Here is a 15724-nt window from a genome sequence, read left to right as displayed (position 1 = left end):
TAGCAAGATTACTTGGAATAAATTAGACTATGGCAAAATGAGGAAGTCATAATACTTTGAAATTGTATTTCTGATGCAAAATATGTTTTTGACCTGAGTTTGTTTAAACAGAAGTTGTATGGGTTGCCTATGTTGAAATATTCCTATTCAGTAATTGAAGTCTGATTCAGCTAAGATCCAGCCAGTGTATATACACACACTCCCTGTGTGTGAAGATGGGTAATAGATTAAATGTGCATGCATGTTTTAAATTTTACTTCTATATTCAAAATACCAAAAAATTATGTACACTTTTTGTATTCATATCAACTTTGGGGAAAAAAAGGGCACTTATTAGCTTTTGGCATAAATGTGTGAAAGCCGAAAATGTAGCTTGCTTTCACAGCCTCCTTTTTTTTTGCACCTATTAATATGCACTGCACTACAACAGTTTACATACCATATATACCAAGTTTGACTTTTCTTGATTTGTAAATTATTTGCTAGAGAAAATGAAGGGAATCCTTTAAATGGATTTTAAAACGTCTGTCCTCCGATAGGTATATGTGGAATGATGTTCATTGCTCTAATAGTTTCTTTGCCATTACATTTCAAGTGTTTTCTTATTAAACTACCTTAAAGTTTTACTCAAAGGAGGCAATAACTCAGACAAAATATTAGATTTATGGCCAATAATCACTATGGTAAAAGGGAAGAAGGAATAACTTCATATAATATTCCTAGCAACACTATACAATTGTTCTCCCCCTTACTGCAGCTTCCAGTTTCTTCTGGTGTTTTATTATGACTTTAATGTGCTGTGTGTGTCTAGATGTGGATCTGGGTGAACTGTTAGTCCTTCATTATTAGTCATTTGCTGGAGTTGTTTTGACTGTTTAACTCTTACATCATCTTCCAGAAAGTACAAGTCATTGCTTTTATTGTGCCAGTAATCCAGAAGTTACTTCAGTCAATTCAGAAAGTGGAATGCAGGCTTCTAGATGATGTTCCTCCTATATATGCTTATGCTGCCCATCCATTTCTGATTTCCAGTTGCTTTACCTGATGCGTTAGTCTGTTATTTGTGTGCTCCCCTAATAGCTGACCCTAGTACCTTATTGAGATAAATAATCTTCAATTTTGGGGAATAGCCAGAGTCTCTGAATGAGTTTGCAGTTCGCTTCCTTACATTGAATGAGAATTCAGGCTTTATCTGTTGGTTGAAGGTGACACCTTATTTTCAGTCTTCAGAGTCATTTTGTGGCTCTGTTCCTCTGGCTTTCTAAACAACTTGTACATCCCCATAGGTTATAAACAAGCATATCTTTTAAGAGCTGACAAGATAAGTCCTTGCGGCAAGTGTCATTCATGTTCTTGACAACATTCATCTAACTACTGGTGTGTGGGGAAGACAGACCCTGGGCGTTTTTCTGTAGATTCTGCCTGGAAATCATGAGACTTAGTTGTACAAGCAACAGGTCACTGGGAGTGTACTTGTACAGGGTGGTCTCTCTCCATCCCCTTAAGTCTGTGGGTTCTCCATTTATCTTGCTTCAGTATCCAGTCAGGTAAGCAATGGATTTTACTATGGGACTCCTTTAAATAGTTTATAGCCTGGACACAAACTCTGGTTTCATAAACAAGAGCTAATCTAGTGGCTTGCTACAGCCAAAAGGGTAATGAAGTCTTTGCCCTTCTCTAGTCTGTACAGTTCTATCTGTTCCCTCCAGCTCCTGGCATGTGCCAGTTCAGCTATTTTTTGAAGCCTTCTGTGAAGGTAGTCAGCTTGTGAACTTGACAGGAAACTGGTCACCTGAAATAAGGAGCTGAATCAGATGAAGAGAGAGGGGAACAAAGCAAAACCTCTCCCTTTCAACATTTACAAGCTGTTAAAATTGCCACACCTTCTGAGAAATGGCAGTCCCATGTTATATTTTCTCCTCAAATTAGGATGTATGTGATAGCTGCAGCAACTCAGTGGACCTTATTGCGTACCTTTACACAAACAAACAAAAAGTCTGTTAGGCATCTAACTCTAAATACGTATGTGATGGTTAATCCCTGCTCCATCACCATAGCTTCCAGTTCAGTAATAAGGCTGCACCTAGTCCTGTTCTTTGCTGGAACTGGCCTGGAAAAGCCTTTGGGGAAAGGCTGTTGCTTTATAGTAAGTGGAGTTCTTCAGGACTATTTCATCCACATGGTTTTTGATTGTTTTCTTTTCTTGCACTGTTGTATTTATCAAAGTTGCATTCTATGTTGACAATGTGCTGCTGCTTCCTCGCTAATGGAAGGGGATGAAAGGTTGTGCATGTACGGCTTCAGTGGGCATTGCGCGATGTTGTGTCGCAGGTCTCCTGTATGCTTTTAGTGGTAATGTGAATAACAGTATTTTGAGCAGCTCCAATTACCTTAAGGTAAGTAGCTTCTCTTTGCCACTAAGTATAATGTTAAGTTAAACATGTTTTAGAGACATTCTAATGCAAATGGGTTTATAATGGTATGTTTTACATGTCATTTTTATTGAAATGTAACCATAATTGTTCAACATCATTTTTTTACAGGGATGTTCACATATGATGAATCTACAAAACTGTTTTGGTTTAATCCGTCCTCTTTTGAAACTGAGGGTCAGTTTACACTGATTGGCATAGTACTGGGTCTGGCTATTTACAATAACTGTATACTGGATGTACATTTTCCCATGGTTGTCTACAGGAAGCTAATGGGCAAAAAAGGAACTTTCCGTGATCTGGCAGACTCTCATCCTGTAAGTTCACTATGTTCTTTGAGTTTATTAATGCATTTTCCATGCAGTAACTTAACCTAGATTTAAAATAAACACAAGATCACTGTCGGAAGCGGAAGTGAAATAACCAGTGACTTGTGTGAAGAGTCTGTATTTGTTAAAATAAATTCATAAGCAATAAAACCACTTGCTACGTCTTGTTTGGAGGAGGCAGAATTGTCAAGGCAACAAATAGGGCTGGGTATCAATGAAGTTTTCTTTTATTTTTTTTACATACTGCCTAAATTGCTTAATATCACTAAGCACTATTAAGCATAAACTATTATTAATAGTATTTTCCCAGAGAGATTTGGGCTGTTTATATATATTTGTAGATTTCTACAAAATATATGAAAGTAACAGTAGACATGCAAAGGTGCGATGCTCCTGTTGGTTTCCATCTAAATCAAAAGGCAGATGAGGCATTTCATGAATATCCCTACGGCTTGGGAGCAGTGACCAGTGTCCATCTTCCCCCACCCCTTCCCAGCCAGTGGCTATGCAAGAACACTAAGCCGTGCACACGCTTTAGTAGACAAAGCACAGAAGCAGGTGTGCAGGATGTCTTGGCCTTGCTCCATCCACTTGGCCTTGCAGTAGTTTTCCCTCATGCTAGCTAGTGTGAGTTATTGGTATGCTTCATTTCATTTCAAATGGTGGGATGTTTCCCTTTTCACAAGCAGTTATGCAAAATCTTCAGGTATTCAAAAAAGGTGAGTAAAATGATACTGTTGAAAAAGAGTTTGCCTTTTATTTTTGTTTAATCAGCAAATGAGGCATGTATAATTAAAAAAAAAACGCTATCCAGTCTGCTTTGGATGGCTACATATAACAGCATGCCAGCTTTGACCAGTTTCTCTATAAAATAATGTTGAGAAATACACAGTGCTCCCAGTTTCCTGTACCTTTTATTACATATTTACAATTTTTTATGACAGAAAAAATGGGTTTATTCCTGTGGAACAAGGCAGGGCATTTCCTATTTTTTCTCCCCTACTCTTATGTTTCTCCTCTGACACCTACACTGGCTTGAAATAATCCTTTTTAAATTCCTTGTATTCTAATATGACTTAAACACTTACCTGAGAGTTTCTCAAACCAAAAATGAAATTCAGAGTAGTCAGTCAGTATAGCTTTTTCTGGTGCTATATAGATGCTATATGTTAGGTTCTTTACCTACATGCAGGATAGGGTGTTCACAAGCTCTCACCACCAACGGTTCCAAGTCCAGTCACTTTCAATGCAAGATATTTTTAAAGGTGCTGTGGAAGAATCAAAATGATACAGATTGTGAGAGGGTGAGGCTTACATGTAAACTTTCAATAACTAAAACATTGGGGGAAGACTTATTACTTCTACTTCACTAGAAAAATATGGTTGCGCTCAGTTGTTGCTTTTACCTTCACTTTGCATTCTTGAGTCTTACACCTCTGTCTCAGCCAAAGAATTGTTCCTTTTCTGCATAGCCTTTGGTTTCCAGGAGAGCCTTGGCCTTTTCCTAATAATGCACAGCAGGGAAGAAGGCTGGTTGCTCCTTTGAATGGAGCAACCTCTTACAGGTAATTTCAGATGAGCAAATTCTGACCTAAGTCATGATTATTTTTTTTATTTAACTTTTTTTGGGTGCATAAATTTTTTTTTTACTTTAATGACTGCCCCACCTGTGTTGCTTCAAGATTGCTTCCTGGCTTGTTTGGGTTTTAAATGAAGTCATAGGAGATCAAAGCCTACTGCCTGAATTTTGTCTGATATAAGATACAGCATTTTCTTTGATTTTCTTTGATTTTAACACATACATGTTCAACTGACTAGTGTAACATGTTCTAGTGTAACATGTTCTGGATGCCAAAAATAAATTCACATTCAAAAGAGTTAAAAGAAGAAAAGGTAATCAGTGGCTCTTAAGCTACAGGTCTGACCATTGCATTTAGGAAGATTCCTGGGTACTGGTAGACTCTTCCAAGGGACTTATCGCTCATTGCCGTGTTTCTTCTTTATCTTTCCTTAACATCTGATACTGGTTGTTTTTATGAACACTGAGCTTAACATACCATTGTTCGGACTTATGGGAGATCTTAGCTGACATGTGTCATGGAATATAACAACACTTTTTGAGGCAGATGATTTAATGTCTTCTGGTATTACTCAGTGAAATCTGTTGAAACTAATTTATGACAGACATGTATTTCTTATCCTGTTAGGTTCTTTACCAGAGTTTGAGAGACTTACTAGAGTATGAAGGAAGCGTGGAAGATGATATGATGATAACGTTTCAAATATCTCATACGGATCTCTTCGGCAATCCAATGATGCATGATTTAAAGGAAAACGGTGATAAAATTCCTATTACAAATGAAAATAGAAAGGTACGCTCAGTTTTAAGTAATCCATAATTTTTAGATACTCTCTGCAGAACTATGTAGGACTCTATAAAGGTTTGGTCTCACAATTTAAGTTTAAAAGCCTTTTTAGAATTGCCTAGCACAGTGTAGTTGTAAGCAGAAAAGGCTTCTCTCTTGAAGAAAGCATTGATACATGCATACTTAGCTTCTGGGTGTGGTGTCTGACCTGTTGGAGAAATACTTGAGACTTGCTCTTTATTATTGCTGTGTAGAAGCTGAGCCCAGATAATCCTCATAGAATTATGGATTTAAATGTATTTTGGGGTCCTGTGTTTTTGGGAAATACTTCAAGTGGCATGTGTCAAAGCACTAAGATTTTTTGGGGGAATTGTTTCCTTACAGGAATTTGTCAATCTGTACGCTGACTATATACTCAATAAATCAGTAGAAAAGCAGTTCAAGGCCTTTCGGAGAGGATTCCACATGGTGACCAATGAATCTCCTTTGAAATATTTATTTAGACCAGAGGAAATTGAATTACTTATTTGTGGAAGTAGGGTAAGAATTCTGAATTTACACCAGAAAAAGTGGAGCTTTTTTGATTCCAAGTACATAAGTAGCAGTCATTTTAAAAAATGTCATCTTCTTACAGAATTTAGATTTTCAAGCACTAGAAGAAACTACAGAATATGATGGTGGCTATACAAGAGACTCTCTTATTATTAGGTAATTTTTTCTAATTTCTGAAAGGTTAAAAGTACTTCAGGTGCCTGTTTCTTCATAATGAATTTAATGTTGTAAGATTTAGTATTTTTGTAGTACTGGAGATGCAAGTGTCCTCTGCATAATTTCACTTTACTCAAGTACTGTCAATAGAGAAGAGCTGATAGTATCAGCATTGTCTTTAGCTTCCACTGATCTTTGGTAAAGCTTAAAAGGATTTCTCCCCTGTTTTTTCTCTCTCTCATACCATAAGTTAAATAATCCCCAGTATAAACAGGGCTGTTTCAATAAATTACCACTGCTCTGTTATTTAAAAAAAAAAAAAGACCCAAACAAAAAAACAGCAGCCCACAAACACTGAATTTTACTAGGCCACATGTGCAGAACTTTCTTTGCTAATTAGTAATCAAGTAAATTCAATGTTTTTAAGAGGGAAAATGTTCTTAATGTTTTTACCTTCTTGTCCCCTTTGACTAGAGGACTTTGAAGACAAGGGTCAGAGAAGCGTGCATCTTCAGTCCTCTAGACTTTGCCAGCTACTTAACTAGTTCCTGCTAGGGTAGAAAACCTTTTACAGCAGCTGCATTTGTTTACTGTGGTGCTTAAGAAGGTGGTAGAAATGGACAGTGTAGTGGAACCAGTATAATTCTGTGGGAAATAGGAATAATAAAATAAAGGAAGAATATCTGCAGATCACTTAATGGCTGAGTTAACATTTAAAAACAGTTAAACCACAGTGTTTCGGTAGTACTTCTGATTTTTACTTCTGATTCTCAGCGATCATTAAATACATTACTGTTAGTTTTGTTTTCATGAATGCAACTTGTAAACTGATGTTGAGGTTGATTAGACTTTCTAAACCTTCGGTGTTCAATTACTTTTGAATGTCTCATTTACACCAAAGCAAGCTTTCGGTTTACTTTTCCGCTTCTTCCTTGACAGGGAATTCTGGGAAATAGTCCATTCATTTACAGATGAACAGAAAAGACTATTCTTACAGTTTACAACAGGCACAGACAGAGCCCCTGTGGGAGGACTCGGAAAGTTAAAGATGATCATAGCCAAAAATGGCCCAGATACAGAGAGGTAAAAAAAAACCCTACACTTACTTTCCTTGTCTATAAATGGCAGCAAGTTCTGTGTTTTTAATTTGTTAACTTGGTTAAATCTGGAAGATGAATCATTCGGCAAAGTAGGTTCTCTTTAAATTCATTATTTTGGATTTGTGCAATTGCGCTTTATTTCTTTGGGTGTACTGCATGCTCCCAGATCTGAATTCTTCTTCTTTGTTCTCCCCACAGGTTACCTACATCTCACACATGCTTTAATGTACTTTTGCTTCCGGAGTACTCAAGCAAAGAAAAGCTTAAAGAAAGATTATTGAAGGCCATCACGTATGCCAAAGGATTTGGCATGCTGTAATAAATATAACAAAAGGGATTAAACAAAATGATGGTGGTGATGTCCCTGTCCAAAAAGGCCATAAGATAGTGAGCTACCGTAGTCACCTGTGTTTGTGCCTCCCTTCTTTACTGGGGACATTGGGCTGGAACAGCAGATTTCAGCTGCTTATATGAACAAAATCTTTATTTTTTTCTTTTAGCGTGAAAGTGTTACATATTCTTTCACTTGTATGTACAGAGAGGTTTTCCTGAATATTTATTTTAAGGGTTAAATCACTTTTGCTTGTGTTTATTACTGCTTGAAGTTGAGCCTTTTTGAGTATTTACAAGAAAACAAACTGTACTCTCCCAAGGAAAATATTGCCATCATTTGTAGCCCATGTAACCTTCAAGTATGTGCTATATTTTTGTCCCTGTATCTAATCAAATCAAGAACTGTACTTTTTGAAGAGTTTGCTTTTGAAACTTGAAGTCTTGGAAAACAGTGTGATGCAATTACTGCTGTTCTAGCCCCCAAAGAGTTTCTGTGCAAAATCTTAAGAATCAATAAAGATGGAAGGGAGAACTCGGAATGTTAAATTGCAGCCTTGAGAACTTTACTTTAGTCACAGCACAATTAAAATTCATTTCACTGTATGTTGTCTTCACATGTCTTGTAATGAATTGTGTTTTTAATTAGGAAACATTTCTTAGCGTATGAAAGGGTAGAAATTTTAGTTACTTTTTTTAAAAAGAAGTTTACTGGGGAAAGTGCATTTTCAACTGAACAGCTTTAGAGTAGGGAGTGAAGTGTTTGGAAAAAAGATAGGAAGTTTTTGCTATATTATAAACAGAGCATGTGGAAGTGCACTTAAAATGAAGTTTTATTCTTAATTGCCTATTATGTTGACATTTTAAATAGACAATCCAAAGTCTTCCCTACGTGTTATGTCATCTCCATTTATTTAATGAACCGTTGTTCCTACTTATCAAGGCACATGATCAGTGTTGCAACATAATCTAAAGGGACGGCTGCTGTATTTTAATCTCATCTAACAATACGCAAAATTGAACAATATTAAACATAAGGCCTACTTCATGTTGTACACTTCCAACCATTAGATAAACTGTTAGAAAGTAAGTACTAAGGTTATGTTCATCTACTACATAAAGTATTCAGTAGGTTTTTAATTTAACGCTACAGATCATATCAGAAATAAATCCTTTACCTTTCGTAGTCTGTGTTTAATGTTAATTTCTCCCGTTGCAATGTATGATAAAGGGAGTATGCGTTTTTAGGCGAGGATGTAACTGGCATATCTCTTTTATAATACAAGCTGCAGCGGATGTGCAGAGCTGAGCTTGTGCCTTGACAATTGCTATGACTGACTACTACCGATGAGATCCATGACTGTGTGGAATTGGCATTAAAAGGCATAGTTTTGAAATCGTGGGAGAAAGAAAAGATGTCTTTCAGGACTATTTTAATAAATTCTTTCTAGTAATAGAAACAGACAACTGTTATGTAACTATGATGCTGAATAAAACAGTGACCTTTTTTCACCACGGTTCAGTCAAAAAGAAAGCAAGTGGCTTCCTTACTTTGATGAATTGGATATTAAATTATTCGATTAGAAAATGTTGTAGCACAGCATAATTTGAGGGTTACAGGTATGTAAAAATCTCTAGAAGCGAACTGTGGTGATGTTCCCCTCAAATCCCAGCAGATGCAAGGCGGCCTGGGCGCGGGGGCTGAAACTTGCAGGGGAGGGAGAGGTGCTGGCTGCCTTCTGGTCTTTGATCTTGAGGTGGCACTTGGGACGAGCCCGCTTGAACGTTTGCCTCATTGCGTGTCCTTGAAGAGGGAAACACAGGACACCCTACCCCTCAGTAGGGCGGCCGACGACAGCACTTGCCCGTTCCTTCAGGTTTGAGGCATCTTTTACTGTAGGTGGTGAGAACAAGAGTGGCCGAGTGCCTTGCGGTGTTTCGTTACAAGTACGAACCACGTCGTGATACCACAGTGTGGTGCGTACTACGTCAGTAGCCTAATACTGTTGAGCGATATACCTGTAACTGGGTTTATTCTGATGTAGCCGTGGGTGGTGGTTATGCCCAGCTGACAAACATGTAAGATTCACGTTGGGTTTTTTACATAGGTCCGAGAGCTGGGCAGACCACGTAATTGGATAGCAATACAAAGTTCTCTCACTGAAGTGTTGACATTGTAAATACGCTTTTTCTGTCTTCCTTTAGCAGTAAGATTAAAATAGTATATAATTTTGTTGGCCTTTAAAAGCATAAGTTGTTTTTCAAGGAATCATTTTCAGGTAAGATAACAAGTACTTATTCTTGGCAGATTTCCCATTTCAGTACATACCGCCTCCCCCAAAATGCCACTGTACTGAAACCTTCTCCTCGGCGTGTTATAAATGTCCTAATTGCCCAGCAGCAGATAAGGTTTAAAGTAAATAAATCCTGAAGCCGAGTAGCTGCAGGCTGCTCTCCAGCCCTACAGAAGCTTCAGTCAGCCTTCTGCTGCCTGAAAGGTTTGTCAAAGTGGGGAAGGTGCCGTTTGAGCTCTCATTTCTGTGCTCCAGGCACACACACAGAACGTCTTTCACCCTCGCTTAGTCTTTCAACAGCGTTTAGGGAAGTTCAGGTCTACAAAACTTACCTCGGAAACTTGGGTGTGCTTATGTGTCGCTCAAATACGTCTCTTGCGTGAGACAGAAGACTCCTTTTCCAAGGTAGCAGCCTGATGCCAGGATGCTGGTGCTCTCCCCTCAGCGTGTCCTTAATATGTTAATGAAAAATATTTTGGGCATCTCGGCATCGTCTCATTTGACAAGTGACAAATGCTTCTTTGACCGTTTCCTCCTGCACCCTCATAGGCTGCCAGGATGCTTCCAGCCTTGGTGCAAAGGGGACATCAGGCTTTGATCTGTATTTTGTAGTGTCTCATGCCTCAAAAATGATAGAAATGCAAGATACACTGAAAAGAATAGTCTTAAGTACTGAATAAAGACAGATTTTTTTTCTTTTCTGGTTCCATTAAGAGTGAAGGAATAGTTCAGTTTAGCTCTAGAAGTATGTAAGCATGTGACTCTGCGTGAACAGAGCATCACCTTTTAAAAGATGAAGGCTTTTGGTTGCTGCTGGAAAGATCTCAGGAACAGCCATCAGGAGTGAGCACAGTTCAGGTAACTAAGGAACAGTGTTTTGTGAACTCCTGACTGGACTTACCTTCTGTTTGGCAGGCAGTAGCCTGAGACGGGACTGTGGCAGCTGATGAGACCCCCTCTAGCCCTGTGCTGGAGGAGAGGTGGTGCTGCGATGGGCTGGTGATGAGCCCAGGGCTCCAGGCAGCTCTGTTACATTAGCCAACCCTTGCCTCTCACCCAGCAGAGCTTCATCCTACATGTCATACCACACAGGGCTGATGCACCTGGGGGGCTGAGCCTCCAGGCAGCCCATCGTGATTTGGTAGTGTGGGCTACCCAGGTGCTTGCTTGGGTTTCTGCTCTGGAGCAGGGAGTAGGGCGCAGGTTTTTCACACTGCTGAGGTTCAGCAGGACGACAACCCCCACAGCATCAGCTTGAAGGTGCTTCCCCGGCACTCCTGTAGCCAGTTACCTCCAGGTAAAGTTGTCACCAAATTCATAAGACCATCAGGGACTTGAATTTTATTAAGAAATTCACTTCTATACTGCACCATAGAAGACACTGCTTTGAAAATAGAGTTGATGCCAGCATTTTCCCTTCAGACAGGTTACCTTATCCAGATGAGTTCCTTTGGAAAACCCATGAAATGCTGGCAAGTATTTTTCTCCAGTGCTCCATCTACAGCTGCCTTCAGCTGTTGATTTTTATTATTTTTCAGTAACAATATGGAAAAGAGTGCCTGCTGGATTTCTCTAAGCAGCAATTTTAAGTTATTTGCTAGGTGACTTTGGCTGCGTGCTGCACAGCTGTACGGTTTCTGTCTTCATAGCTTTGCTATGAGGGGCTTTCCTGACGCTGACTTTTCATCCTGACGTGCCACCTTGTCACTGAACCTGGGAATCTTCCTCCTCCCATTGTCGCAGAAGTTTCCAGTGCGTCTTTGGTTGAGTTTCTTGTGGTATCACGGCCAAGCCTGAACGGCGCAGCTCGTTCACTGCGACTGCAGACAAGGTCAACCAGGGACCGCCCAGCCTGTTGAAAGCTGCTGCGACAAAATCCATGGGGAGCAGAAAAAGCAACTTTTTCCTTCATGTGGCCGTGGATTGCACGTCCTGAGAGCTCCGCCCTCCAAAGAGCGGAAAGTAGGTGTTGGTTTGCGATCCCACGTACTCTTTGGAAAGAACGAATTTTGCAGGTGTAAGACTGCAAGCAGAAAAGGGCTTGTGATCTTTGAAAGCCACAACCAATCCTTGTTTCTTCTTTTTTCTTCAGAAAACAAAGTATTTCTTTCACTTGGGTGCAAATTCCCATTTCTCTGAAACCTACTGTATGAAACATTGGTCCCTCTTTTGCAATGGCTGGTTTATGGAATGGGCCCTGAGCTCCCATTGGGCTTGGCTGGAGAAGTCGCTGGTGTGGGCTGGTGGGGGAACAAGTGAAGGGGTGAGATGGGAGAGGAGGAGTGGAGGGGATGGGTCAGCAGGAAAAGCAACAGTGAGAATGGAAGCAGTTGGAAAACTCGAGAAAGAGATAGGTGGATGAAGAAAGTGGAGGTGTGCTTTGGTTTGGTGTTTTTTTTTAACAAAATAGGGTCATAAAGGGATCTTGAGAAGACAAGGGATGATGGGAAGTTGGTTTAAATTGCAGATGTGCTGCTTTGTGATATGCAAGCGTGGTTTTGTTCTGTTCTGCAGTAGTTGTAGGATACAGCCACAGAGCGGTCCTGATAAACACCTGAAGTCCACCTAGTATGCTTGTGTTTATGGCTACCTCTTGCTCAATATACATCCTGCTTCAGGATTTCTGTGTGGGGAAATTTCTAAGAGACAAGGACATCAGTGGTACAAGTAGAGGGCAGGAATCGTTATTCTGTTTTAGGATAATAAAATGGCTTTAGGAACTGCTATATTATCTTCCTGGGTAGGTTTGTGCATAGTTTTGAGACAAAAATGAAACCAGAGCTGACTGTGAAAGCCAACCAGTGATCGCTGAAATGGGACTTCGGCCTTTGGAAGGACACGCAGCACAACTAAACCGTACCCAGCTACACGTGTAGGGATGCCGCTGCTCGAATGGGTTTGGTTGACAACTACTGCTGAGCAATGTCAAGTGAAGACAAAAACTGCAGCAGCTTGCAGGTTTGTGACTGAACTGTTGCCACGTGCAAAGCTGACATGAAACCTTTCTTAAAAATGTTACTGAAAGCTCTGCTGTGGGTTTCTGCTGTGCCAGTGGGTTCGCGCACAGAGAAAATCCCTTAAATCTGTCTTCCCACTACCTCCTTTTGCTTTCAGATCTGTGTAATACAGTAGCGCAAGCAACAATGCTCACAAGTAACCGTCTATAAAATGGCAACGGGTTGAACATTTCTAAGTTTTGGGCTGCCGGATGTTATATGCTCCTACACTTGATTTAGTTATTTTGCATCGCAAGCCTTCCTAGAAAAGCTCTGCAGCTTTCTGTTGCTAGACATAAGCTTTTTTTTCTAACCTTCATCTAAATGTAGTCAGGGGCAGCTGTGTTACTGCAAGGAGATGAGACGCTGGGGTTTCAGAGGTCAGGATCCACTAAAAAACCCACCTCTGGATTGTTTCCTTCACTGTGGAGCGCCCAAAGCCTCTGCTGTAAGAGAGGCTTCCTTGTGCTGAGCATTGGACAAGTACCTGTGGACAAGCAACCCTGAGGATTGCTTTAAATGGCCTAAATCTGCAAATAATTTGGAAATAGAGGGAATCCTACTAAAGCTTGTTGGATGAATTATCTGCGCTGTTCTGCAAGTAAAAGATTTGCACTTCAGTGGGGACCTGGCAAGCGCCTTTCCTAAAACGAGTAGATCTTTGTGGCGTGGTCAGTTTGATTCATCAGCCCTGAAGGCAAGCTGTGCCAGAAAAAAATCCTTCTGTGCTTCTCTGTCTCCTTCCCTGGGAAGGCAGGTAGTGCCCACCGGTTCTTGCTGCGCTACCCAGCCGGAGGGGCTGCTCAGGTGTAGTGACTGCTGTGGGATGGCTCCCCTTCCAGGGGGACGGGGGAAAATAACTGTTGACATAAGAACAGAATGGGTTTTATTACTTGACAGAAAACTGCCAGAACTGACATGTCAAAACAGACAAAAAGCTGAGAAATGAATATCTGTTCATCTGGCCGCCCATCAGTCTGGAATACAGTTGTGCTTTCCCGATTTTCCATGTTACTGTTCTTCAGTTACCCTGTTACAGGAAGGCTGTACCAGCCACTACAAACGTTGAGGGAAGAAAAATAGAACAGCCACCATTAGTAAATTCCTTTCATGTTCCTGTACGTCTGGGGTTAGTAACCTACCCCCAATTTACCTATACAAATAAGGCAGGTCTCTGTTAGAGCTGGAAGGTGTCCTCTGCGGCCTCTGGGGCAGGCAGCATTTGGCATGGGAGCTGCAGCCATTGGCGCTGTGTCCTGCACTCTCCCTGCAGAAGTCAAGCAGAAGTGGTAGAGCTGTGAAGAAAATCTCTTTGTGAAATCTGCTGCTGCTTCAGGAGTAAAGCTAATGTTTGTGTTCATCCTTGAAGCTGAGGACACCCTGCGGTCCTGCTCTTGAGGTTGCTGAAACCAATCTCGCTTAAATAACGTGACTCTTCCTTTCCCTCCTTGCTCTGCTCTAAGGTTGGGGAATAGGGAGGATTGCAAAGACGGAACAGCAGAGTTTTATTTTCCACAGTGAAGCTGTGAGAGCAGTTGGCAACGGTAAGCGTCAGCCTTTGATTTGTGAGCTGGAAACCATTGCAAAATCTGAACTTCAGAAACAAAAGGCCCGACCATTTTTAGACGCAGGGTTTGCATGTGTTTCCCTCCCCTTCCACCCAAGGCAGAAGGGAAGGGAGCGGGGCCTCCCCATCCTCCCTGTAAGGACTCCCCAGGCAGCATCCTCCTCGGGCTCTGTACTGTGGATGGGGCTGGGGGGAGAGGGGGATTCCCGGATTTGATGGTTTCCCTCAGGAAAGCTGCCACAGCTGAAATCTTGTGCTTTAGCTGACTGTACTTTTGCCAGAGCCATTTAGTGCGTAATTCATTTTGCTCTCAGGGATACACAAAGGGTTTTTATGAACGCTAAATTACGTAAACAAGGGTTTGATTCTTTCTGTCTGTTCCAGGATGGAAACATTAATAGAAGAGCTGGGGGACTTTGAAGCCAAGTACAAATGCTGTCATCTCACAAATCTTCAGGACGAAGAGCAGCTCTCCTTTAGTCAGCCTGACTGCATTATCTCGTTGGACAACCTGGACTAGGTTTGGCCTGTAAAATCCTCTCTCATCCTCACCACCAGCAGCGATACAGAAACAAAGGTGTCTTCCATGTCGGCAACGTACGGCCCAGCTCAGGGGGGAAAGGAAAGTGAACAGTTTGTGTCTTAATGTAAAGCAGAGCCTCCTCTGCTTGTAGGTTAATAAATATTTGGCAGGAATAAACGTGTAAAGCAGATGCCTAAGAAAAAATAGATTTAAATGCAGGGTTGTTCCTTCCCCAAGCTGTTTCTGCAAAAAGAGCTGCACAGCCAAGCTCACCCCAAGCCTCTGCTCTGTGTAAGGGGGTCTGTACACACACACGTGCTGTTTTGCTGGCACCACCATTTCTGTTGTCCATTTCAGTCTATTGAATTTTCCAGAGCAGAACTTTCTACTGTAAAAACTGTTTAAGTAAAATAATAGTAGGGGATGTGGGGAAAAGGATGGGTGCTGCTACTGAGAGCACTTTGGGGAGCAACAAGACTGGAATCGTTTGCCATCACAGAGCAGGGCCCACGACTCGAGGCCCTTCCCCTGGAAAAGCTCGCTCCACGCTAGAGTACCTGGAGCACGGCGGTGCCGCTCCCACAGCTTTACCCTCCTTTTGCATCTGCAGCAGATGTTCAAACACCTCAAGCCTCGTCCATTGGGTGTCTTGCTCAGCTTGGAGCAACAGTACCACCCCGTGGCCGCCCACTTCGGCACGGGGCGGCTCCCGTACCTGCGCGAGGCGCGCGCTGGGCCCGTTAAACCCTGTGTGGCAGGGTCAGGGCGCATGTTCAAATGCCCTGTAAGAGCTGTCCTGTTCCTTGTTTTCTCTTTTGGTGGGGTTGAAGGACCCGGTCCAGCCCATGCCAAGTACTGCCCGATGCTTGCGGGGGGCGGGGGCGGGGAAGATGATGACACGACATCTGGAATCACAGAATGGTTTGGGTTGGAAGGGACCCTTAGAGGCCATCCAGCCCAACCCCCCCCACAGTGAGCAGGGACGTCCCCAAGTAGATCAGGTTGCTCAGAGCAGTTTGGTAGGTGCCGTGTGTGTGCAAGTAATGGAAAGCTGCAGCCGCTTGTATTTCTGCTGGCCA

At 41.6% G+C, this 15724-nt stretch overlaps 1 protein-coding gene across 14 annotated transcripts in view; it reads left to right on the top strand.

Moving 5' to 3' along the window:
• UBE3A (ubiquitin protein ligase E3A) overlaps positions 1-8451 on the top strand; it is a 54925-nt gene extending 46474 nt beyond the window's left edge. For all 14 annotated transcript variants that reach the window (XM_075093510.1, XM_075093470.1, XM_075093427.1 and 11 more), the window contains 6 exons: positions 2544-2749; positions 4969-5133; positions 5512-5667; positions 5762-5835; positions 6775-6918; positions 7134-8451. In XM_075093510.1, the coding sequence (XP_074949611.1) occupies positions 2544-2749; positions 4969-5133; positions 5512-5667; positions 5762-5835; positions 6775-6918; positions 7134-7254 (866 nt within the window). In that variant the 3' untranslated portion in view covers positions 7255-8451. The remainder of the gene's footprint in view (positions 1-2543; positions 2750-4968; positions 5134-5511; positions 5668-5761; positions 5836-6774; positions 6919-7133) is intronic.
• Positions 8452-15724: the final 7273 nt, after the last annotated feature.

Source organism: Phalacrocorax aristotelis, chromosome 1, assembly GCF_949628215.1.
Source record: "Phalacrocorax aristotelis chromosome 1, bGulAri2.1, whole genome shotgun sequence".
Lineage (NCBI taxonomy): Eukaryota > Metazoa > Chordata > Aves > Suliformes > Phalacrocoracidae > Phalacrocorax > Phalacrocorax aristotelis.
Note: the sequence above shows the minus strand (reverse complement) of the source record. Positions and strands in the feature narration are given on the sequence as shown.